The sequence below is a fragment of the Mytilus edulis genome, chromosome 13, assembly GCF_963676685.1.
Source record: "Mytilus edulis chromosome 13, xbMytEdul2.2, whole genome shotgun sequence".
NCBI classification, from domain to species: domain Eukaryota; kingdom Metazoa; phylum Mollusca; class Bivalvia; order Mytilida; family Mytilidae; genus Mytilus; species Mytilus edulis.
Genome location: NC_092356.1, coordinates 18,742,693 through 18,768,918, shown reverse-complemented (window position 1 = coordinate 18,768,918; position 26,226 = coordinate 18,742,693). Strand labels below are relative to the sequence as shown.

The following is a 26,226-nucleotide window of genomic DNA, read 5'->3' as shown; positions in this document are numbered from 1 at the left end:
TTTATAATGTATTGATTTTAATGGCAGTTATCATAGACGAAGGAAGTTGTATATCAGTAAGACAAAGTAAATTTGTCATTGGAGTATTCGTTATTGTCTCAGTGAGTACTGTATAAATATAATTTTAAAATTGAGAGTGGAAACGGGGAACGTGTCAAAGAGACAACAACCCGACTAAAGAACAGAAAACAGCCATAGGTCACCAATGGGTCTCCAATAATCGTGTAATTATAAAGGTATAAACATACAGTTGATTTTGATAATTGTTTTTAGTATGTTGTTGTGTTGGTAAAATGTGACTAGCTTCTACTCAGTAATATATGTAGAATATGAAAGAAGACTTATAAATTTGTTATATTAATTTTCTGTCAATTATTGGTAGAGGGTCTGCGTGGGGTTTACAGAATAGAGAATATTGGGATAAATCGGAAGAACAAAAGATCCTCCATACAAAGAACAGGGCTTAAATGTATAGAAAAGAAAATATTTGAATGCCAAATATGAAAAATGAAAATAAATGACATAGGACAAAACAAAATAAAATAAAAAAAAATACTAAAAAATTGCGTAGAATAAAAGTGTAAAGAAATGAAGGACTTCTGTGTTGACAAGAATTATCATTGATATGGTCATAATTATAAATTAACTGTTTACAAAACTTTGAATTATTGAAATACTAAGGCTTTTCTGTCTCAGGAATAGACAACCTTAGATGTATTCGGTAAAACTTTTAGGAATATTTGGTTCTCAATGCTCTTCAAATTCGTACGTAATTTATTTGGCCTTTTACCATTTTGTTATTCGAACGTCACTTATGAGTCTTTTGTAGACGAAACGCGCGTCTGGCGCAAATACTATATTTCAATCCTGGTATCTATGATGAGTTTATTTACTTGGTACAACTCGTTTTTTTTGTCAACAGCTACTGTATTTTGGTACTTTCAGCTATAGCCAGTAATAGTATAACTACAAATATTAACTTACGCCTTTATACGGATTAGATACAATTTTGGGCAAAATTTACTCAAAATTTAACAAATTACAATATTACGTGAAACTGTATCGAATTCACTTAAACTGTTGACTGTTTAAGGACCGTCAGATTTAGGGGCTAGGGGCTATAATCACCCTTATGAAGCTTTGTGTAAGTTTGATGTAGACTTTTTATCCTAACGTGAAATTGCCTTCTTTTAAAAACCAATCCTGTTTCCACAACTTATCATGCACGTGTTCATTTAAAACAATTTAGCAGGAATAAAAGTGTGTTGATTTATTTTCATTTTCGTCATCTTAGAAACTGTATTCATTCAATCAACGACACCAAAACAGAACATAAAATCAAACTAATTTCATACATTTGAAGACAAACACAATTGTTAACTAGTTTCCCTCTACTTTATTCTCTTTTGATTTCATTACTTTACATTCAATTTAATTTCTGTTTTTACAAACCAAACCAAACGCTTCTTAACAAATCATTAAGCATGAAGAAATTGTGTATGAATACTCTTTCTAATTGCTAAACTGCCATATATATTTCTGTTTCAATGGAAATAAACAATGACCATTTCTTTTCATTAAAATATGTCAACTGAATCAAAATATTGAATACATAATTTCATTCAAAATCAACCTTTTAGTATTTAAGTTCTCGATTTAAATGCCGAAGAAATATTTTGAAGATATCCTTGAGGTTTTGCCAAGTAGGACGTTTAAATTGAAAGGAAAAATTATAACAAACATTGTATTAAAACAGTGCAAAATTAATCTTTTTTTAATATATTTCTAATATATGGATCAGGATCTGCTTACCCTTCCGGGGCACTTGATATCACCCCCAGTTTTTGGTGGGGTTCGTGTTGCTCAGTGTTTAGTTTTTTCTATGTAGTGTTTTGTTTTATTGTTTGTCTGTTGTACCTTTTCTTTTTAGCCATGGCTTTGTCAGTTTATTTTCGACTTGTGAATTTGAATGTCCCTTTGGTATCTTTCGCCCCTCTTTTTATAATACAGATATGCTAAACTACAACTAATTAGCCTTAATTGCAACCGTAACTATTTCTGTGAAATATTGCATATTTAACTCATCATAAATACCAGGATTAAATTTTGTATTTACGCCAGAATTGCGTTTCGTCTACAAAAGACTCATCAGTGACGCTTCGAAGTTCAAGAGCATTGAGGATCAAAATTCCTAAACGTTTTGCTAAATACAGCTAAGGTAATCTATTCCTGAGGTAGAAAAGCCTTAGTATTTCAAAAATTCAAAAAATCCTCAAATATGTTCACCTTTATAGCCCAAATAGTCCTTGATCTTTGGGCACAGAATGTTATAAATTTTTACCACATTTTAAGAAGTGATGACTTCAACTCCACCCTAGATTGGGTCCCTTGGTTCAATAATTCATCGTAAGCAGAAACACGTTACTAAGGAAATCGTTATAGGAACGCTAGCCCTTAAATACCGTATCAACTTCAAGATAAAAACTCCATATGCAGGCATTTCTGGTCGTAAAAGTATTTGAAATCAGAACTGACCTCGATTTATACAGAATATGGTACTCATTTGTACAAATGAACAAAAATTAAGTAGTGCAATCGCTGTTCACTACTGGTTATTTAGACTAAAATCATTAGTACATTTTGCACTCAATAAAGTGAACTGAACAGCAGTTGACGTCTAAAGTTTAGTATCTATATCCTATGAAGACTAAACCAGATAAGGAGCCTTGTATTGCATTCATAGTTCGGCAAATGGTCAGGTGCTTATTTCTCCATTGTTATTCTTAACAAAAAGTGCTAACTAAATATATCATAATTTGCCATGTTTACAATATGATATAATTAAAATTGTGTAAAAAGAAATATCTAAAATAGGAAGTTATTTAAAATATGTGAATAAAAAAATCCTCTTCGTATTCTAAGTTTTATTTTCTATTTAATTTCAAATTCATATTTTGATTGTTTTTAAATTAATTTGTTTGTTTTGCCTACTTAACTCCATATATTTTTTATGTCCATTGTCTGAATTGATTTGCTTGGTTTATCAATAATACAAAGAGTTACCTTGAAATCAATATCATTATGTAATACTCAGAGCCTATGTTTGCTCCCAAAATTATACATGCACCTGTACGTGCAGTCATTGGGAAATCTTTGCGCATTTATTAATCTACGGTTTCTGTATTTAGCATCTATCAATTTTAAGAAATGAAATTCTGGTCATATATCTGTATATTCGAATTAAGCCTTGCAATTACTTTCTGTAAATTAGCTTTATATTTTTAAACGAATATATTTGTTAAGAGAATGGCGGACTAAAATATAGATCATGTCATTTTTACACCATTTTCCGCAAAAGTGAGAGAGTATTATTTCTGTTTGGCACATATGAATGTATGATCACCTTAATATATATGTATTATATATTTTTGTTGCAAAATTTGTTCTATGATAGTTTTGCTTACATTATAAAACAGGCAAAAATGTTAACCATAAACAAATACTTTTTTTACTTAAATTTGACTTCTATTTTATTATAAGATATTGTCATTTTATGTCTTAAACAATTAACTACTAACTAGATATTTCACATTCAATTGAATGGTTCTGCAAAACTTTTGCCTATATACTCCTCTTAACATGAAGCATTTTACTGTGATTTAATATACAGATAGGGTTTTTAATTCTAATATTTCCCAACTTTGTGGCACTCCCTTATTAGAAAAATTCATGCATTTCTATGGGTAACTTTTCCGCCAATGTGCATGGATGTAATCTATTTTCCAATGGTCTTTTTAAATACACGCTTTTCTTTGCATCTAGCAATTTATATCAACCCATGAGATCTCTCTCTAATTTTGTTTACTTTTTGCACACTATCAAATGCGTTGTTTTCCTATCATCAACAGATATATTCATATATGGTATAGCAATTGAATTTCTAATTTCTAAGTAGCGATTTGTTGAATTTATCCCAGGAATAGATTACCTTAGCCGTATTTGGCAAAACTTTTTATGGAATTTTAGGTCCTCAATGCTCTTCAACTTTGTACTCGTTTGACTTTGTAATTTTTTTTATCTGAGCGTCACTGATGAGTCTTATGTAGACGAAACGCGCGTCTGGCGTATTGAATTATAATCCTGGTACCTTTGATAACTATTAACACCACTGGATCGGATGCCACTGCTGGTAGACGTTTCGTCCCCGAGGGTATCACCAGCCCAGTAGTCAGCACTATCAATTATGTGGTCATTTTTATAAATTTCCTGTTTCAAAACTTTGAATTTTTCCAAAAACTAAGGATTTTCTTATCCCAGGAATAGATTACCTTAGCCGTATTTGGCACAACTTTTTTGGAATTTTAGGTACTCAATGCTCTTCAACTTTGTATTTGTTTGGCTTTGTAACTTTGATGATCTGAGCGTCACTGCTGAGTCTTATGTAGACGAAACGCGCGTCTGGCGTATCAAATTATAATCCTGGTAACTAATTATGTATATATATAAGTAATAAATTCATAAAATGCACAATTGTTGGATCTGTTGCTCGATTTAAAAATATTAAAATGCCATCCATGAACGCAGGTACAATTCGAAATGGTGAACAAGTTTTCTAAGGTCTGTAAATTATTTAGATGTCATTTCGGTCACTCACTCCCAGTCATGGGATTGTTACGCCCATTTATATTCATTTGGTTGACCAGCGGCCAAACATTACAGTCACGATTACCATAAATTCAACGTAATATGTCACACTCTTACTACAACAGGACTTAAAATGCAAGAGAAAGGTTAGAATCTCTCCTTTTAAATCCCATAAAACCATAGTACTAGTTCTTATTATTCCTTTTTTCATATTACAGGAGGAAGAATAAGCGAGTTCGTTGAATCTACCTGTTGTCGCCTTGGTTGAACTTTTGTCATTGATCTATAAAACATCTGTCCATCATTTTTTTTTAGTGATGACTTTTTCACCCGGGGATAATATGTTATACATTCAATTATTTACATGCATTTATACTGCATGTAATACTGTTTTCGTCATCAAATTTCGGCGATGTTCTTTCCCTTATAAGTACTACAGACAACAACGGGAAAACACCAAATACCAATAAACACTTTCCTTCATAACTAAAAAAGGGTTAATGTGTTCGTGTCCGATGAATTAACAAAACAAAACGATTTAAAGTAAACAAGACCTTAATTTTTTTATATCATACCAACTTCAAAGCAGCCTGATATATCTATTCTTATATTATAGACTTAATATTTAATATATGTTGGACGTTACGCATGCAGCAACAATCAATCAACCAATTAAACATTTACCATTATGATTGTTTTTCATACAATATCCTTTACTTTTAGGAATAGGTTTAAAACAGGAATGGCTTCATCCATTAGTAAAGCACAGTCGCCATTGTCTTGTCAGCTTTGTGACAATCCTAACGTTATAAAATGGAAATGTAAGGATTGTAAATTATTAATGTGTGATAGCTGTAAAGAACGTGTCCATCCCAAATTTAAACTGTCGGAAACACATACTATAATTTCCATAAAAGATGTTGGAAAAACAGAAAGTAATCTGTCTACTCATCTTGGATCGTTAAATATTTCACAACCTGTGATATCGGCACTTCTATCTACGTATACGTCAAAATTTTCTAGTTTCGGCAAAATCCAATGGTCTAGCAATGACACACTCTACTGCTCGTATTATACAAAAGAGAACGGATATAAGTTTTTCGTTATTCGGTTTTTGAAAGAATCAATAAAAGTATTACAGGAATTAGATATAGAATGTACAGATTTTGCACTAGGTAGTAAAGATGAAATTTACTACGGACAATTCCAAAGTTCTGAGTTAAAAGTTTCATTAACCGATGGGGTAACAAATACAGTTCTTAGCACTTCACCGATGGTAATATTGTGTATACATATCAATAAAGACAACGAGATAATCCTTGGTCTACGAGAACAAGGGTCTCCATTTCCTGTTACAGAATTCAGAACCAGGCTAATTGCCGTTTTCGATGTAAATAACAAAAGAAAATTATCTATAGAATACGATCAAACTGGTGAAAAGTTGTTTAGTTATATCTGGAGAATATCCACTGATTCATATAATAACATCTATGCAATTGATCAATTTGAAAAATTTGATGGACGCTTAGTCGCGTTAGAAAGATCTGGTGGTGTAAAATTCACATACAAAGGTCACCGTAGTGTCAATACATCACAAACACCGTTCACGCCCATGGGTATTGTTATTACAAAGACAAATATCGTAATAGTTTGCGACAGAAATAATAATTATCTTCATGCGTTGAATACAAACGGAGAGCTGGTTGGCTTACAATCCGTAACAGATCTTAGAATAAAATTACCATGCAGTCTTTGTTTTGATAGTGAAGGATTTTTATTGATTGGATGCAACACCAGGGTCAACGAAGCAAATGATGCCAAAATTCATGTCGCAAAAATAGCATTATGATTCATTTCTTTAGAAAATGACATGTAATGAATTTTGTTGCAATAGTTAAACTGTGTATCATTTTTTTTTTTATAAATAAAGAGAGGAATGTTGAATCAAAAGGTGTGCCATATAACATATTTCCAATCGTAATGATGCATTGCCCTTTTACTTTGTTGGAGTGAACATTTAAGTGTCTGAATTTACATTTTACAATTTTGCTTAAAAGTTCCCATTGTTAGACCATCAATATCAATCTGGTAATACTTATCTAATTTTACAGAACCAGAACGCTTGCGGATCTCTGAAAGTGTATTATATCTTAGAAAATGATCCTCATGTTCAGACCAAAAAGTAGTTGTACTGTTGTATCTGGAATTCATCTTTTATTTACAACCGTTATAGCAGTTATTTGTTTTCACTTCTAGTGTCTAAAACTTTCTTTTTATAGATTTTGACATATTTTCAAACTTTGACTTTAATTTTGGTGGTCAAATTGTAGAAAAAGAAATGTAAAATCAGTAATACCACCTATTCTTTTAATTTGTTTAATTCTTGTTTATAGAAATGTCTATCGATATGTAAATAAAATTTAGATTTCAATTAAGAAATATTGATCAATAAATCTATTTTTAGACCCGCTATTCAAATGTCCTTCCTTCACATCAAAATATATTAGTGATACAATACTTTATTTGGCCTTTTTAATTTTTTTGGATTCGAGTGTCACTGATGAGTCTTTTGTAGACGAAACGCGCGTCTGGCGTATGAACAAAATTTAGTCCTGGTATCTATGATGAGTTCATTTACAGGAACCTTAAATAAAAAAAATGAAAAAGTAAACAAAAAGATTTGAGATTGCTTTACGTAATGGAAAAGAATTGAGATATGAGCTTCCATTCATATTGGAAGAAACCTACGCAAATTTAAAAAAAAAAGTGAAAGACAAGGAACAACTATTGCTGTTTTTCATATTAGAATGGCACTGTACACATAGTAAAATCTCACACATAATTTTAGGTTTTTTACTGGTTTGCACAGCGGTTTTGGCAGAAATATTTGATACATGTCAATCATGCTGCAGATACTACGTAAAATATAAATAAAAGACTACTTTTAATGGCTAAGCTACAGACAAAATAACTAGTTCAAGGTCTTGTAACCTTGTTATAGACTGTACTCAGATTTAATATTCCTTTGAGTTTGTATGTAATACATTTTTATAACCTTTCTTGGTTCTACGATTTTTCTAGACTCTGGAAAATAGAGACCTTGACATTCCCTAATGTGATTTTCTAAAAGCGATATGTCGTGTAGACGGACAAATGTAATAATAAAAATACCGAACTCCAAGGCAAAAATTCAAAAAGGGGAAGTTCATAAAAACTGACAAAATCAAACGTTATCAATCAACGAAAAAGTAGAATAAACTGACTTCTTGACTTGGTACAGGCATTTTTCGACACAAATGGTGTGTTAAACCTAGTTTTATATATAGCTAGCTAAACCACTTACTTTTATAACAGTTGTTTATTTTTATATAATATTCAAAGTAGTTAATAACCTCAAGAAAGACACCAGGGGAAGACTTTTGTACCAGACGTCCGTATCGTCTACAAAAGACTCATCAGTGGAACATTGATTCAAATAAGATAAAACGCATAATAAAGTACGATGTCAAAGATCGTTGAGGACCATTATTCCGAAAGGTTTTGCCAAAAGCAGCTCAGATATACTATTCCTGGGGTAGAAAATCTTTAAATTTTGGAAATAACCACTTGTTAAAGTAAAAATCTGTCAACCGAATCAAAATACCGTATACCTGAACCTACCTATTGAATCAAAACGTTTATTATATATTGATTATAATGGCAGAAAACTATTTATAGCAGCCATGTTAGTAATAGGAGACAACGTAAGTTGTTTGTCACTTAGATAAAGTAATTTTGTCATTGAAGTATTCATTTAAGTCACAGTGAGTTCTGTATGAATATAATTTTATATGTTTTCTTAACCACGACTTAAAAATTCAAGTAGCTTTCTTATTGATGTTTACTGTATATAACTTTTTTTTAATTCTATGATAAATACAAGCCAAATTTATACATTTGGATTTGTTCTTTTTGATTAACTTCAACTGAAGAAAAGGGTTACTACGGCTATCAGTTACAAGCATATTTTTTGGGGTCTAAAACGAGTTATATAGTCTTATCACTATACCACCTGAAAATTCACGTCATTTAATGTAGACAGCATTTTGATACACACTATAGACAATCATGTTTGTCCACAAACATTTAGTTTTAGAAATAATGTTTTCGATGAAAACACTGGTCATTCTGCGTATCGGTATGTACATTTCGGAGTTGAAGTAACTAAACTTAAAATAATGCAAGGAAAAGGTTAAGCCAAATATAAATTTAGAAGAACAAACTATATCAAAAAGTCAGTGGCGATTATGTAGAAGAAGGGTGTAAAACATAGTTAAAAATTAACTTTATTAGGTCGTAAGTTTTCTTGTTTTGAATTGTTTTACATTGTTATTTAGGGGCATTTTATAGCTGACTCTGCGGTATGGACTTTGCTCATTGTTGAATGCCGTTCGGTGACCTATAGTTGTTAAATTCCGTGACATTTTGGTCTCTGTTGGAGAGTTGTCTCATTGGCAATCATACCACATCTTCTTTTTTTATATTTATAAACCATTGCCAAATATTGAAGCAAAACTAAAAGAGATAGGGCGATACAAAGACTTTATTTCCGTATTGAAATCCATATATAATGGAATATTTACTAAACATATTGCTTTTCATTTGTTACTGGATGTCGGAAGGTTTTAATCCCAGTCGACAAAATACTCCATAAAATATGTTCCAGAAACGCTGGCATTCTGGATTACTAAAAAGAAACTGTTCAAGGGTAAGGGAGTTAACTTGTTAAGGGTTATAAAGCAAAAGGACTATCAGCTGAAAACAAACCATTAAAACCAACTGAATGCAAAATAAATTTTGCAGGTCCATCGGATCCGGTGTTGTCAAGGAAATGTGTCATTTTTTGGCAGATGTTTTAAAAATTTTAATGTGCTTCCTCTGGAACCATACACATGGGCTCGATTATTGGATATTCATATGTTTAATGAATCGGGTTTTTGGGTCTTCAACTTTTCGTCGTATCGCTGTCAGTTTGTATTCAAATGTTAATGTCGTTATCAATAAATAATTAGATAGTAAATTGCATATTTCTCGTAAATAATTAAATATTTTTATTAAATATTTAATTATTTACGAGAAATATACAATTAACTATCATTGTCATAAACTCAATATACGGCAAACAGTTAAAGAAATTGATTAAATATATGTTTATCCGCTAATCGAGCCCCTATTGAGACAAACTCAACAAAAAGCTATGAATACAATTATAGATATTTCTTAGAATAGACGGTCATCCTTTACATATTACGGTCATATTTCATCCAATTACGGTCACCCTTGTTATGAATCGCTGGTTGTTACGGTCATCTCGATTATGATTTACGGTCATCTTAGCGATTTTTTCAAATCCAATTTCCTGTTTAATACACATTTCTGGTTAGTAATTTGTGATTTCCGTGTGAATCTTTTATAAATTTACATCGTACCAATGTATGCTTTGTAACGAAAATGATATAGAAACACTTAAATAATCAATAGAAATATTGACCTAATTTTTCATCCGACATCTTTGGATGACCATGAATGCAGTTACGGTCATCAGCTTTACAGTGATATATGCAATTGATTTATTTGAAAATTTGATGGACGTGTAGTCGCGGTAGAAAGATCTGGTGGTGTAAAATTCATATACGAAGGCCACAGTAGTGTCAATACATCACAAACGCCATTCAATCTAAGAGGTGTTGTTATCACAGGGCAAATATTATAATTATCGCCGACAGAAATAGTCATTCCCTTCATGCATTGAATACAAAAGGACACCTGATTGGCGTACAAGCTGTAACGGATCTTGAAATAATCTCTCCTTGCTTTGTTTGTACTTAGATAGTAAAGAATTTCTATTGATTGGATGCTTCGAAAGAAAAGAAAATGACGCCAAATTACACGTGGCTAAAATAGCATTATAATTTATGTCTTTATACAAAAATGTCACATAATGAACATTATAAACTATTTGTATAATTTTTAACTTTGTACGTTTTGTTTGCACATGAAGATTTTTTGTGCAGTTATAAAAGGACTGCAAACATTTCAATCCGAAAACATCACAGAGAATCTTAATGTACAAAAAAATCTAGTAAAGTTAATTTATGCATATTTTTAATTGTTGTGATGCATTGATCTTTAAAAATGCATGAATTAAGTTTTTATTTTTCCAATTAATGGTTAAGAGTTCCAATTGTCCAACCAAAGATCGCAAGCTTGATAATAGATATCTGATTATCCAGAACAACAACTCTTGTACAATACACAGGGTTATATATTTTCCGACCGAAAATTTAGTGTCGAAAATTGGAATGACATATATGTTTTTTTTTTCTTTTCGTATCAGCCTTCTCAACTGATTTATTTACTTCGTTCTTATGTTGTACTGTAACACCACTGTTCCAGGTTAGGAGAGGGTTGAGATCCCGCTAACATGTTAAACCCCGCCACATTATGTATGCATGTGCCTGTCCCAAGTCAGGAGCCTGTAATTCAGTCGTTGTCGTTTGTTGCTGTGTTACATATTTGTTTTTCGTTTATTATTTTGTACATGCATTTGGCCGTTAGTTTTCTCGTTTGCATGAATTGCTTTACATTTGTCATTTCGGGGCCTTGTATAAATGCCTATGCGAAATGGGCTTTGTTAAAAGCCGTACGATGCCCTTTAGTTGTTAATTTCTGTGAAATCTCACCACAAGATATCACCTATCTAAATATTATAAATGAGGATATGGATTGGGTCCTTTAATTATAAAATTGAGAATGGAAATGGAGAATGTGTCAAAAAGACAACAACCCGACCCAAGAGTGGAAAACAGCCGGAAGCCACCAATGGGTCTTAAACACAGTTAGAAAATCCCGCGCCTGGAGGCGGGCTTCAGAAGCTGGCCTCTAAACAAAATTGTGTACTACTGATAAGTGAAGAGAAAACAGAAGTCATACTAAACTCCAAAACATATGAATGAACTAAAATTAAAAGATACAGGACTATTACTAACAAAGGACATAGTATCCTGACTTGGAACAGGCGCGTAAATGCGACGGGGTAAAATATGTTCTGTGAAAAATTATGTCATTCTCATTTGTAAATCAAGCATAATCACTTCCGTTAGGGATTTAGTATCATACTATCATAAAATAAGTGAGAAGAACATACTACTTATACGCCCTAGCTAAATTAGCTTTCAATCTGTTGTCTATGTCTAATCAAAAAAAAAATATTATGTTTGTGTTGGCGCAGTGACAATTACTAAAATTACATCAAGAGTCTTGCTTCCCGTTCATTTGCCATTAAACGATGTATGCCGTTATTTCTTGCTTCCTCCTGTCCCGTAAACGAAATTGCCTTATTATCCGTTGTGTGTATAAAATGTGCAAATATATCATATTATATAATCATAAAACACATGCTAAAAACTCTTTATTTGCCTTATTCTGACCTATTAAATACAGAGTTATGACCATCACTCATTAACGTTACGCCCATCTTCAACATTTTTGTTGGTATAGTTATTCTAGAGGGGGCGTGAATCAGATGTGGATTCTGAAAAATTCCAAAGATCTTTTAGAGTACATACAATCTAACTCTCTTTCATCTTGTAACAGTATTAAAACATTTGACTTTTCTACTCTGTACACTAGTATTCCACATTCCAAACTAAAGACAAATTGAAAGAGTTGGTATTGGTTTGCTTCGTAAAAAAGAATGGCCAACGTAGATACAAGTATCTTGTCTTAGGGAGGGATAAATCCTACTTTGTAAAGGATCACTCTGATTCAAACAAAAAGTTCTCTGAATCTGACATTATCAAGATGCTTGATTTCTTGATTGACAACATATTTGTTACGTTCGGAGGACGTGTTTTTCAACAGACTGTCGGCATTCCAATGGGAACAAACTGTGCCCCTCTACTTGCCGACTTGTTTCTTTATTATTATGAGGCTGACTTCATGCAGGAACTTCTTAGGAAGAAAGATAAGAAGTTAGCACTATCCTTTAACTCTACTTTTCGCTATATAGATGATGTTCTTTCACAAAATAATTAAAAATTTGGTGACTATGTTGAACGCATCTATCCAATTGAGCTAGAGATAAAGGATACTACAGATACAGTTAAGTCGGCCTCATATCTTGACTTACATCTAGAAATTGACAATGAGGGTCGGTTGAAACAAACAAAACTTTACGACAAAAGAGATGATTTCAGCTTTCCAATTGTGAACTTTCCATTTCTAAGTAGCAACATTCCAGCAGCACCTGCATACGGAGTATATATCTCCCAATTGAAACGATATTCCCGTGTTTGCATTTCCTATCATGATTTTCTTGATAGAGGGTTGCTGCTCACAAGGAAGCTATTAAACCAAGAGTTCCAAATGGTGAGGTTGAAATCATCCCTTCGTAAATTTTACGGACGCCATCACGAGTTGGTTGACCGTTATGGAATAACCGTATCACGTCGTAACTACAATCTCCTTCCCTTTCCTGATTGTGACCGGATTTGTTATCACATAAGCAACACGACGGGTGCCGCATGTGGAGCAGGATCTGCTTACCCTTCCGGAGCACCTGAGATCACCCCACGTTTTTTGGTGGGGTTCGTGTTGTTTGTTCTTTAGTTTTCTATGTTGTGTCGTGTGTGCTGTTGTTTGTTTGTCTTTTTCATTTTTAGCCATGGCGTTGTCAGTTTGTTTTAGATTTATGAGTTTGACTGTCCCTTTGGTATCTTTCGTCCCTCTTTTACGATCATTATGATCGAATTTTTGAATAACCATTTCACGAAAATTCTAATGATTGTATGGATAAAATTTTAACTGAATATCAACTTACTAATGATAAGTGTGTATGAGATAAGCGGTTTGGCTGAAATGAACCTTATACTGCACGAAAATTGGAAAAGAAAAATATATCACTAGACGTACCGGTATCTCCCATCTTTAGCTAACCGTAACTTTTTGTTACAACCATCCGCTTACCACCAGTGATCTTTAATCCCGCCAAATTCTATATGTGCCTGACCAAAGTCAGGAGCCTGTGTTCAGTGAATGTCGTCTGTTGCTTTTATCGTATTTGGTGGGTTTTTTTGGTTATTTGTGTTGAACATATCATTGTTGAAGACCGTGCTCGAATCATAACATTTAAAAGGACAACTACGTAATTTGCGATGTTGGTTCTATGTAGTCCGATCCATAATATATGGGAAATGCATTGCTTAGTATCGTGACTTTTACTGAATATTATTTTAGTGAACTGATTTTATGAATTTGTAGAAATTACTTACATGTAACTTTTCTACTTTTGGCTAGTAATTTGTTAATTTTTTTATTTAACTTTTGAGTAACAACAGTTTAAACGTGAAAAAGATTTCAACGCAAAACAATTGAAGAAACATAACAGAGGCGGAAGATAGCAAGGGGATATTAAAAAATCATAAGTCAAAATAAAACTGGCAACGTTTTATTAAAAAAAGTCAAAATATGCGAAAAAGGAACAAGACCACAAAACACTACATAGAAAGGTAAAGACTGTGCAAGAAGTTTAAACGATTTTTAATAATTTGTGTGTGTTATCTTGATTTGTTTTTTTAGTCGATCTATAAGATTTAAACAAAGGTAAACTACTTTTTTCTTAATATTTAAGGTTTATATAATGTACAAAAGCACAAATAGAATATGAAATGCTCTATTAAACTTATCAAATAGTCATGTCATCACTTAGTTTATGTCACCAAATAGAAATACTGAATATTTGTTTTCATTTAAAATACTAATCTTTAAAGTATTTTGAATAGGATAAGATTTTAAATTTCATTATCGCACCTTACATGAGGATGGAAATGGGATATTAAATCATGTCAATTAACGGTTTAATGTTTTGCTGAAATAAACCATATTTGTTTCCTCCGGTTGATGTTAATTGTAGCGCAAAAATCGTGTTTAGACAAATGACAACAATAATTGAAGGCTCATTTTCTACTTGTGATAGCCAAACAGGGAGAGTATGATGCTTGACGATACAGGTAATTGCTACCCTCTTATTTTGTAGGTAGTCATGTTTTTTGGAGACCACAAGATGAAGGAGAGTCGTTATAATTGACTAGAGTAACATTACATTGTCTTTTAATATTTCGTCTAATCAATAGTGAGTACTGCAAATAAAAAAATAAATGTTAGTTAAAAAGGAAATTGGTCATCTCGGGTTACTTCTCTTGTTGTCATTAACTACTTTTTCATTATTGTATTTTATACTTTAATGTCATTGTATGTAAGTTTACATTTTTTTATATTTGACTTTTTCTTGACAAAAACAGTTACAATGCTTATATAAGCGGGGGAAAATGGACTATTTTCACTAGTCGTTTTGAGAAGCGGTATATAGAAATATGGTCGGTTTATGTTCAGACTGTTCAGAAATTGTTATTATCCTGTACAAACAGCCGAATACTTAATTGTCTGAAAACCTCATCTCTAGACAAAACGCATGTTAATTATCTCAACACTAATATTATTACATAGTCTAAGACTAGATGTCAAGCATAAACATTTCGTAAATAATGCCTATCTTTCATTCAATTGTTGACAAAGACGGAAACGAAGATAAATAGAAAAGTAGTGCAAGTGGATGCAAAATGCTCGTTCACCTTCTCCTTTCCTTTTGTTTCCGAAATGACGCCGACATGTGACATAATTAATTCAATATTTTCCTCACGAAGTTGTTTTCAAAAATTATATCATAAAAGATCATATAATGATTGCCTATCAAATAAAATAAACAAATATAATTTTTATCTCATTTTTGTCTTTTCCTTTATTTTTCCATTATTTTCTATTATTTATTTTGTATCAACCGAGTTATCTATATTATTTATTTTTCGCCATTATTTTCTTTGTTTTAACCCCCGCAGGACCCTCATATATCATACCTTCAACTCAAAGTAGTAATTCAAGTTAGAAGGTTGTCATCTTAGGTGTTGAGTCGACTGAAGAAAAAATTCTAATTTGACTAAGAGAAAGTCACTTTGTTGTGATTGTAGTAGTTCTCTAAACTAAGGTAAGTACTGTAAAGTCACAATGTTACCGTTTATAAATGAATTATAAAGGAGTATAACGAGGGCCCTCATGGGGTTTTTGATTATGTGATTACTTGGCCGTTTTTTTAATGATTATTTGATTATTAAGCCAAATATTTCATGATTATTTGATTACCTAGGACTGTATTTTTAGTTTATGATTATTTGATTACTAAAGATAAGCAAATATTTAATGATTATGTGATTATATTGGCAAAAAAATGGTGATTATGTGATTACTAGGACCCCCCCCCCCCCCCCATGAGGGCCTCTATAACGGAAAAGAAGTTATAGATTAAATGTATGGTGAATTTTTCATACTATAAACAAGGAAGTAAACAAAGAATGAGGTTAGAAGGCCAATAGAAGATTATCTAAGTTTCGTCATAAGAATTAAAGCAGGTCTAGATTAAGGAAGACAAGGGCCAGGAGCCCCCTTATGATTTATTTGTTACTAATAGCACTCCTTGTGTTGTCGTGACAGGATGTCTCTTTTCAAAAATCCTGGTTCCGCACCTGATCATGCACAGGTCAATTTAAAATAATGTAGAGGGATCAAAAGTAAATTGGTTTATATTTATTTTAAAAACTGTTTTATTTCTTTCAATTAACACCAAAAGAAGAACATTAAAAGAAACTGGTTTTATACATTTGAAGACTAACGAAATAATAATTTTATTATGATGTGTTTACTTCATGACGGAACAGTAAGAGTCTTGACTTGATAATTTTCAAAAGCGCTACGTTTTGTTTACAATGAATAATGCATTGACTCATAATGTGTTTTATAAATTATCTTTCTACTATTTGCTTATTTGTCATATGTATACCTATTTTAATTAAACTAGTGTAAACACCCACATTCTTTTCACAAAAAGATGTCAACCGAATCAAATTAAAGTATACCTTGTCTCAATTTAAAACCCACCGTTCAGTATTTACGTTATAGATTTCAATGACGGGGAAATATTTGTAAGGTATTCGTGACATTTTCCGCATAATACCAAGTAGGAGGTATTAAATTGAAAGAAAAAATGTACATGCATTGTACTAAAAAAAATGCAAAATGAATGTAAGTGTTATATATTCTACATGATTGACATGTCATAACTAATAAGCCACTATCACAACGGTCACAACTAATGTCAAGCATTGCGTATCATCCAGCAATGATCAAATAATTAACAAAACTTGAAACGTTAAGATCTAAGTTTTCTAAAATAAGATGTGAATAAATAACAGCAATACATTGGAGATACATATCGCTGTTTATATAATAAAAAGGATAAGCTTAAATGTTCTTAATACTTTAAAGTTAATTTAAAATCATATTAGCCATATGTCAAAGAACTAACGCTTGATGTGAAATACCATTGTGTTGTGTTAGACAATGTCTTTTAGCTTTTCTCATACTTTTTTTTACGTTAAAGTATTTTGACTTTAATTGAATTTGTTTGTATTTGCGCTAGACGGGAGTGACGCTCGAATAAAAAAAGGTTAGAAAGGCAAAATAAAGTAGGAGGTTCAAGAGCATTGAGGACCACAAATACCTAACAGTTTTTCTAAATACAGCTAAGGTAATCTTTTCCTGAGGTAGAAAGCTTTAGTATTTCAAAAATTCAAAGTTTTGTCAACAGTTAATTTATAATAATGACCATATCAATGATAATTCATGTCAACACAGAAGTGTTGACTACTGGGCTGATGGTACCCTCGGAGAATATAAACGCCACAAGCAGTGGCTTCGATCCAGTGATTGTAAATAAACTCATCATAGATACCAGGAATGAAGTAGCATACATGCAGGACCTTCTCAAAGACTAAAATAAACAATGAAAAAATCTTTTAATTGACTTTCAGATTATTATATTAATGATGCCTTATTACTCAATAACCCTCATTTCAGTAAATTCTTGCATCCACTACTTAACGGTCAACTTGATATTAGGGATACTACCGTAACAACAAAGTCTGTTTTATATCTTAATTTTTACCTCGATATTGGTACAGATGGACGACTTTCAACTGGAATCTATGAAAACTCGATAATTTAAACTTAACAGTTGTCAATTTTCAATGTTGCATCTGTAAAAAAAAAAAAGGCTACGTCGTATGGAGTGTTAACACTATACGGACTTGATTTATAAAAAGATCGCTTCGAAAGAGATATGATAAATAACGACTGAGATCGACACTACATACTTTTTACACTTGCGACATGTTTTGCGCGGTTGTCGTAGATCTTTGAATACCATAAAAGTATACATAACACGAGAGGCTTACCTGGTCGATGTAACCGATTTCGCTCCTCAAGAAGTTCATGACGTTGATGGTCATAAAGGTATTTCAAATCAGAATCGACCTCGATTTATACAGTAAAAAGTACTTTTGTATACATTTTTTAAGCAATCCAACCGTAGTTCAATATTAGTTATTTTGGCTAAAAAGTACAATTACAAAAATACTAAACTCCGAGGAAAATTCAAAACGGTAAGTCCTTAATAAAATGGCAAAATCAAAAGCTCAAACACATCACACGGATGGATAACAACTGTCATATTTCTGACTTGGTACATGCATTTTCTTATGTAGAAAATGGTGGATTAAACCTTGTTTCATAGCTAGCTAAACCTCTCACTTGTATGACAGTTGTAAACCGATCCCAAATACATTTGGTACTCAATGAACTGAATAAAAAAAGTTGACGTTTTTAGTTTAATAGCTTTGTGCTATTGAGACTAAACCAGTTAAGAAGCCGTCTATTGCGTTCAGAGTTCTGCATATGGTAAGAGTCAGCTCATTTATCTGACATCTGTTGTACAGTCACATTGTTAATCGTAAAAAAGTGCTATGTTTACATTTGAGCAGTATCTAAACATTGCTAAATTTGGCAAAATAGAAAAATTATGAGTAGATAGAGGCTAATGATACCAAAGAGACATTCAAACTCATAAGTCGCAATTACACTGACAATGCCATGGATAAAAATAAAAAGACAAATAGAGAAACAACAGTATACAAAACACAACATACAAAACTAAAGACTAGGCAAAATGGACCTTACCAAAAACTAGGGGTGATCTCAGGTGCTCCGGAAGGGTAGGCAGATCCTGCTTCCCTCGTTACATGTTATAAAATTATCATTTAGAATATAGGAGTCAATACGAAGTAATTATAATAAGATGGAGGCAAAAGATACCAAAGGGACATTTAGAGACATAAGTAGAAATTTAACTGACAACGCCATAGATAAAAAGACAAAGACAAACAGAGAAACAACAGTATACAAAACACAACATTCAAAGACTGAGCAAATTGAACCTTACCAAAACCTGGGGGATGATCTCATGTGCTCCGGAAGGGTAAGAAGATCCTACTCTCAATGTTATATGTTATAAAATATCAATTTGAATATCGGAGTCAATACAAACTCTTAATATTTTAATTAATTAATTTGTTGTTTTTTTTCTCGTTTTGCCTTCTTAACTCCATATTTCTTTGTTGTCCATTTCTTGAATCGTTTTGCTTAGTTGATCAACAAAACAAATTTATGCAACCATTGTTCCTTTTTCAAAACTTTCGTCAGTTCTCGAAAAACTGATTGTACCTACACGTTCAGTTAGCGTGAAATCTTCGCGCATTAATCAATCTGCTGTTTTTATATTAATCATCATTTACTTAAATAAAGGCAACAGTAGTATACCGCCGTTCAAAAGTCATAAATCGTTTGAGAGAAAACAAATCCGGGTTGAAAACTAAAACCGAGGGGAACACATCATCTATAATAGTGAAAATAATTGTGCAAATCGTGATACAACCATGAAATTTTGTATAAAGGTCGACTAAATGATAATTAAAAGAAATCAGCTGCTGGCCATCAAAAATTCACAAACGGTGAAAATGTCCTTTTTTTCCATTTTTTTCTGATTAACAAGAGATATCAATTACTTTGTTAAGTTCAAATACCTAGTTTGGTTAGAAAGACAAGTTGCTTCTCTTATAATTATCTGATAGTTGCCATACACAAACCCTTACAAGGAAGGCCAGAACGGTAACATTTACAGTTACCAACACAGCTGGATTACTTGCATCCGCATTTCAAAAGTTCCTCACACGAGGGTGCAACGGCAGCCGAAGAAGTCCATTTTGGTTTCCAACTGTCATTGGTTTTTTTTTCTTTCATCCACACCAAGTGCTCATGACTTGGTACGTGTACCTGTTGAATGCATCAATCCGGTTGAGCCCACCTTGATATGCTTCTCTTTTTGTGTGCTCCGGAAGAGAACCTTTGGTAGGCGCAATAGCATCATAAGGCCGCTGCTTCCTGGCAAATGATTCAAATCGGGCTTCGTTAACAGCAAATGTTGATGTTGCCATACATGATGCAAACAAATGCTTCTATGATGTCCATGTCTGTGTCTTCATACTAAATTAAAGCCGCCAAAAACGTCCGTTACATCTGGAAATACTTCCCATGTCTGACAAGACGACCTCTTCACTTTCCAACCAAGTGCCGACACAGTGTCACTTCTGCAGAATGCATGGAAGGAAGAAATAGCAGCTACAAGAGGACCAAACGCATTTGATATGTCATGTACAGGAAGCCATCGAAAGTCTTTATTCCTTCAAAAACCTAACCACAATTTTTCCACACCTAATCTTAAGAGTGCTGCAATTCCTAATACTACTACATCTGTGTCAGTACTACTTAAAATTACTTTTATCAACCATTTTCAGCAGCAGGCTTATCAGGGACAAAAATTCGTGTATCTGCAGCTTCATGGTTACAAGGGGATAGCTGGGAAGTATCCATATTGAAATTGCAAAGAATATTTTTACCTTGAGTAACATTAGCATTTTTATTAGTCTCTAAGTAAGCAATTCTATCAGCAAGAAACTGGAACAATTCCGTTTAATTTTATTATCATCTTCACAGACAAAACTGCTTGGCGTTCTACCAGAAATAACAACTTTTCGTCTAGCAGCAGCAGCTTACCTTTTTATCTACCCAGCCTTTAAATTATTCATTTAGTAAACATCAAATGCACTGTCTGATTCTCCTTTGTTTTGCATTTGCTTCAAAAGATCTTACTATTGTTTGGACCCAATGTCTTGGAGTTTATATACCATGTATACATATCTTACCTACTTCCGAGTCATCAATTTCCTAAAAAGAATCAATTTTGTACAAATCTGACGACTGTTCTAGAAATGGGTTTCCAAACTCGTTCTTCACTAAGTCTTTAAAAATCCTTTTGTGTTTTCGTAGAGTCTTCATGATGTCGTTCATCTGTTGTAGAATGACTCAAACCATTTGATCTTTCAAATTCATCTACCAGTCTACTGACTTCTGGTCCAGCTTCAATCTATCGTCTCAAAGGGATCTTCGGTTAAACCTATGGCACCAACATCGCCTTACACAATTGCATTATTCTGTTTTTGTGCCTGATCAATTGCGCTATTAGAAAACAACTTGCTGATCTTACGTACAGTGAAATTACCATTTGCAAATTTTATTGCCACCTGTTGGTGATGTTCGTTAAGGCAAACCATATCTCGGAGATGGATCGGTAACCATCGAGCATAATTTACACTATCAAGACCAACAAATACGGTATCATGCTTGATATGGACTGTTTGTAGAGTACGATATCTAACATTTTTTAAGGTTATGAAACACATACGCATGCGCAAAATTGTTTAACGTATGTTATCGTAAATACCGCACACTGGACGTTTACTATTTGATAGATGTATTAGAAAAGCATAGTAACACGTCAAGGTGACGTGACGTGACGTTACATAAAGCGCGGTACATAGTAAACGTCCAGTGTGTGGTATTTACGATATATATGTGTTTCATAACCTTAAAAAATGTTATCAAACCAATTCATAATATCATTAACAATCCAAAAGCACTAAGAATATAGTCAATAGTTCAAATGTTTATGTGTAAATTTTGTTGCAATTTCGCGCATGCAAAAACCCTGAAGAGTCAAATATTTATTTCTAGTGTAAACGTCACATGTAAGGAATGTAGCCACCAAACCTCATAATATGTGTTACTAAAAGAAGGTCAAAGAAAAAGTTTTCCAGCATAATAAGTATTTTCGAACTGGAAAAAACAGCCATTTTTGAAAAAGGCCGTGGCCATTTTGAAAAATTGATTTTTTTTTTATGGCCAGCATTTTTTTCTTAAAAAAGTATATAATAATGATGCTTCGTGCTAATTTTCATGCTTGTATCATCATTTGCACAATTCTCTCATTTTTGCTTGCTAATATCTTCCACTATAAGAGGAAAACAAAGGAACAACAGAAACACTGAAATGCAACAAAACCAAACGCTAACATACGTAGAAACGAACTATTTCATAACAACTTCAATATTCCTGACTTGGTACAGGATATTTAAAGAAAAAATGGCGGGTTGAACCTGTTTTTTTGGCTAACCAAACCTCCAGCTTATATGGCAATTCTACAAACTATCGCTAAAAAGACAACACTACGTGACAGAAATACAGCAACATACAAACGAAAGAATACTCATCACAGAGAAGCGCACACACAGATAATAAAATAGTCGTTACCACATGCAAACCGCAGAATAACAACGACATATTCCATTAACGACATATTCCATTGACGACAAACATCACAGGACATCACAAATCTTGAAATTTATACAATTATTTTTACAATACTAGTCCAAACAATTATCATGATAATGACGATATTGAAATGCGATTTTAGTTAAATGCTTTGACGACGTCATTACTATTTAGACTAACACAATACTCTATACATGGAAATTAAAATTAACTTGACCATAATGACAAATAATACATAATTATGTGAAATGTACCGAAAGTATAGAATTCTAACCACAAACAAAAAGACATAACACATTATTCAACCGAAAGCACAACAGAAACATCATAAATGAATACATAAATGAGACACGTCGTATAGCAATGCAAATGCACAATCGGCAAAAATGTGAAACAACTGCCCATCTCTAAATATACGATGTAGGTCGGGCAATGAAATTTTGTTCTTTCGTTCTTCTAATAGCATGGTTAATACAAAAACACTTTTGTTGTGTTGTATTCAGAATCAAATTTCCATTAGTTTAATGTTTTTGTGTTAACGAAGATATCGATTAAGAGAATGCTGGACTTTAATGTAGATCAGACCATTTTTGTACCCATTTTAACAAAAGTGTAACATTAGTATTTCGTTTAGTGAATATTCACTTAGGAATTTATGATCACCTTAAAGTATAGATATGCATATTTACATAAAAACACTTTCCTTTCAATTAATTTGTGTAGTAACTCATATAAAGTTAATATTATTTATTCATTCCAAAACCAGAAAGTAATAAAAATTTGTAAAACTTAATTATTTACCATAACTACAAATTGAAACGTTCTGCGAAAATTGATTATGATTTAAGCATGATTTAATCTGTGGATTGGATTGTCCATTTAAGTTTTAAATCACAGTGTTCAAATTATTTTGTTTTTTTATGCATTCTTTTTTGGCTGAATTTCCGCCAGTGTGTATGGGTTTACTCTATCTTCAAATGCTTTTTATATTCAAAAATACACTCTGTTCTTAGCATCTGGCAATTTGGATCAATTGTTACGTCCATTTATAGTATTTTGGTTGACCGGTGGCCAACAGTTGCACTCGCGACGATCACACACTTCAAATTCAACGAAGCATGTCCCTCTCTTACTTCAACGAGACTTAAAATGCCAGAGATAGAATATCGTCTAATCTAGAATCCCATAAAACCGTATTATTCCATTTTCATATTTCAAAAGGAAGAATTTACGAATTCGCTGATTCGACCTGTTGTCGCTTTATAAGAACTATTGTCGTCGATCTATAAAACATTCGTCCATCAGCTGTGGACAAGAAAACTTGAGAAAAATATTTTTAATTATGATTTTTACCTGGAGATAATAATGTTGATGAACATTTAATTGTTTACATATATGTAGACTGCATGTCATACTGATGCTATCATCAAATTTGGCTTATGTCATTCTTATGAATTACTGACATTGCCGACAAAACACCAAATGCTACTAGCCCCACTCTCCTTCGAAACTAAAAAGAGATCAATTTTGCCATGTGGGACAGTTAAACATACAAACGATTCCAATATTGACAAGACCATATACATACAAACTTAAAACAAGACTTGTCTACTAATTCATATATTTTAAGATTTAATCAGAAATAGGTTTTGGACGATAACCAAGCAAGCACAATCACGAAATTTAACTTTGTAAAAGTTTAAAATGCATTATCATTTATTTTTTAGGGATCTGGTTTTAAACCTAATGGCTTCATCTATTAGGAAGGCACAGTCGCCATTGTGTTGTCAGCTTTGTGACAACCCTAACGTTATAAAATGGAAATGTAAGGATTGTGTATTGTTGATGTGTGACAACTGTAAATCATGTATCCATCCCAGATTTAAAATGGCCGAAACACATACTATTATTTCCATTAAAGATGTTGGAAAGAAGCAAGGTGATATCTCTGCTCAGTTTGGATCGTTAAAACTTTCAAAACCAGTCATATCGTCAGTAGTATCTACATATAAGTCAGATTTTCCTGCCTTCGGTCAAATAAAATATTCTGGAACTGACACAGTTTACTGCACTTACCATTTAAATGAGGAAAACGGGGGATTTATACACCAGTTTTTCATTTTTCGGTTATTAAAAGAATCAATAAAAGTTTTAAAGAATTTAGATGTAAAATGTACAGATTTTGCTCTTGACAGTAATGATGGAATTTATTTCGCAGAATCCCATGGTTCTGATCTAAAACTTGTAACCGCTGACGGTGTAACAAAAACAGTTTTAACAACGTCACCAATGGTAATATTGTGTCTTCATGTCAATCAAAACAACGAGATAATCCTTGGTCTACGGGAACAAGGATCTCCATTTCCAGTCACAGAATTTTCTACCAGACAAATTGTTTTCTTCGACGAAAACAGGAAGCGAAAATTAACAATTGAATACGATCAAAAGGGTAGAAAATTGTTTAATTATATCTGGAGAATCTTTAGTGATTCATTTGATAGCATCTATGCAATTGATCAATTTGAAAATGAAGAAGGACGCTTAATCGCTTTAGACAGATCTGGTGGTGTAAAGTTCATATACGAAGGTCACAGTAGTGTCAATACATCTCAAACACCGTTCAATCCAATGGGTATTGTTATCACAAAGACACAGTTCATAATAATCTCTGACAAATCTAATCATGCTCTACATGCATTAAACACACAAGGCGAACTCATTGGCTTACAAAATGTCGAACATATTGGAATAGAACTCCCTCAAAGTCTCTGCTTAGACGGAGAAGATTTTTTATTGATCGGATGTAACACGCTCAGAGGAAGATATGATGCAAAAATACATGTCGCAAAAATAACATTGTAATTTATTCTTGAAAGAAAAAAAAACATTTTATCTAGTTCTATATTATGCATAATCAATTCAGGGGGTTGAGAAGAACACTTCATGAATTTAATTCGTCCGAAGCGCTTTTCTGGACTTACAATCATAAGAAACAAGTCCTAAGATGTAAAAGTGAGGGATGTACAAGAACCGAAACATGTGAAGAGTTATAAGACCGAAATGGACATAAACATAATAGCCGAATCCATAGAATGACAACTTTGCTTTGGGGAATTTGAACCCAATGTTTCTTAATAATATATAAACGAACAAATTCAGAAAGTTATGTTAGAAGTATAGAAATATAGATTTAAACATTAGTGTTTTTTTAGCTTTTAAAAAAAGGCTAGTTGAGTATATTTTTCGATGGGGTACGGGGAATTGGATTGTTTTCTCGGACAAAACAATTATTTTTACTTGAATGAAACATATCTAACTTTAAAATAACATACACGAGAAGAAAGTTATTTTATTTCATATGTTTTCAATCTACAAAAAAGCAAAACTATTTTTGTTTTCTTTTGAAAAAAAAAATCTTTTCAAGATATTTGTAATTAAGGAATGTATGTATCAAAACCATATCCCATGAAAAGAAATATAAATAAACCCATCATAGATACCAGGATTAAAATTTTATATTTGCGCCAGACGCGCGTTTCGTCTACAAAAGACTCATCAGTGACGGTCGAATCAAAAAATGTTAAAAAGGCCAAATAAAGTACGAAGTTGAAGAGCATTCAGGACCAAACATTCCTAAAAGTTTTGCCAAATACAGCAATGGTTATCTATTCCTGAGGTAGAAAAACCTTAGTTTCAAAAATTTAAAGTTTTGTAAACAGTTAATTTATAATTATGAACATATCAATGATAACTCAAGTCAACATAGACGTGCTGACTACTTGGCTGGTGATACCCTCGGGGAATTAAAACTTCGCCAGCAGTGGCATCGATCCAGTGGTTGTAAATAAACTCATCATAGATACCAGGATTGCA

At 32.6% G+C, this 26,226-nt stretch overlaps 1 protein-coding gene across 4 annotated transcripts; it reads left to right on the top strand.

The window, feature by feature from the left end:
• On the top strand, positions 1-25,855 carry LOC139500966 (uncharacterized). Of its 4 annotated transcripts, XM_071289896.1 has the most exons (4): positions 26-101; positions 14,720-14,815; positions 15,579-15,724; positions 24,081-25,855. In XM_071289896.1, the coding sequence occupies exon 4, from the start codon at positions 24,100-24,102 to the stop codon at positions 25,213-25,215; it is 1,116 nt and encodes a 371-aa protein (XP_071145997.1). In that variant the 5' UTR covers positions 26-101; positions 14,720-14,815; positions 15,579-15,724; positions 24,081-24,099; the 3' UTR covers positions 25,216-25,855. The 4 variants fall into 4 exon arrangements, with proteins under 4 accessions (XP_071146000.1, XP_071145997.1, XP_071145999.1 ...); XM_071289898.1 differs by lacking the exons at positions 26-101; positions 14,720-14,815 and adding an exon at positions 17,213-17,320 and having other exon boundaries at positions 15,426-15,724; XM_071289899.1 differs by lacking the exons at positions 14,720-14,815; positions 15,579-15,724; positions 24,081-25,855 and adding an exon at positions 5,368-6,594 and having other exon boundaries at positions 1-101.
• The last annotated feature ends 371 nt before the right edge of the window (positions 25,856-26,226 follow it).

Coding starts and splice junctions, on each gene's coding strand:
- LOC139500966 (XM_071289896.1), top strand. CDS start 24,100: ATGGCTTCATCTATTAGGAAGGCACAGTCGCCATTGTGTTGTCAGCTT.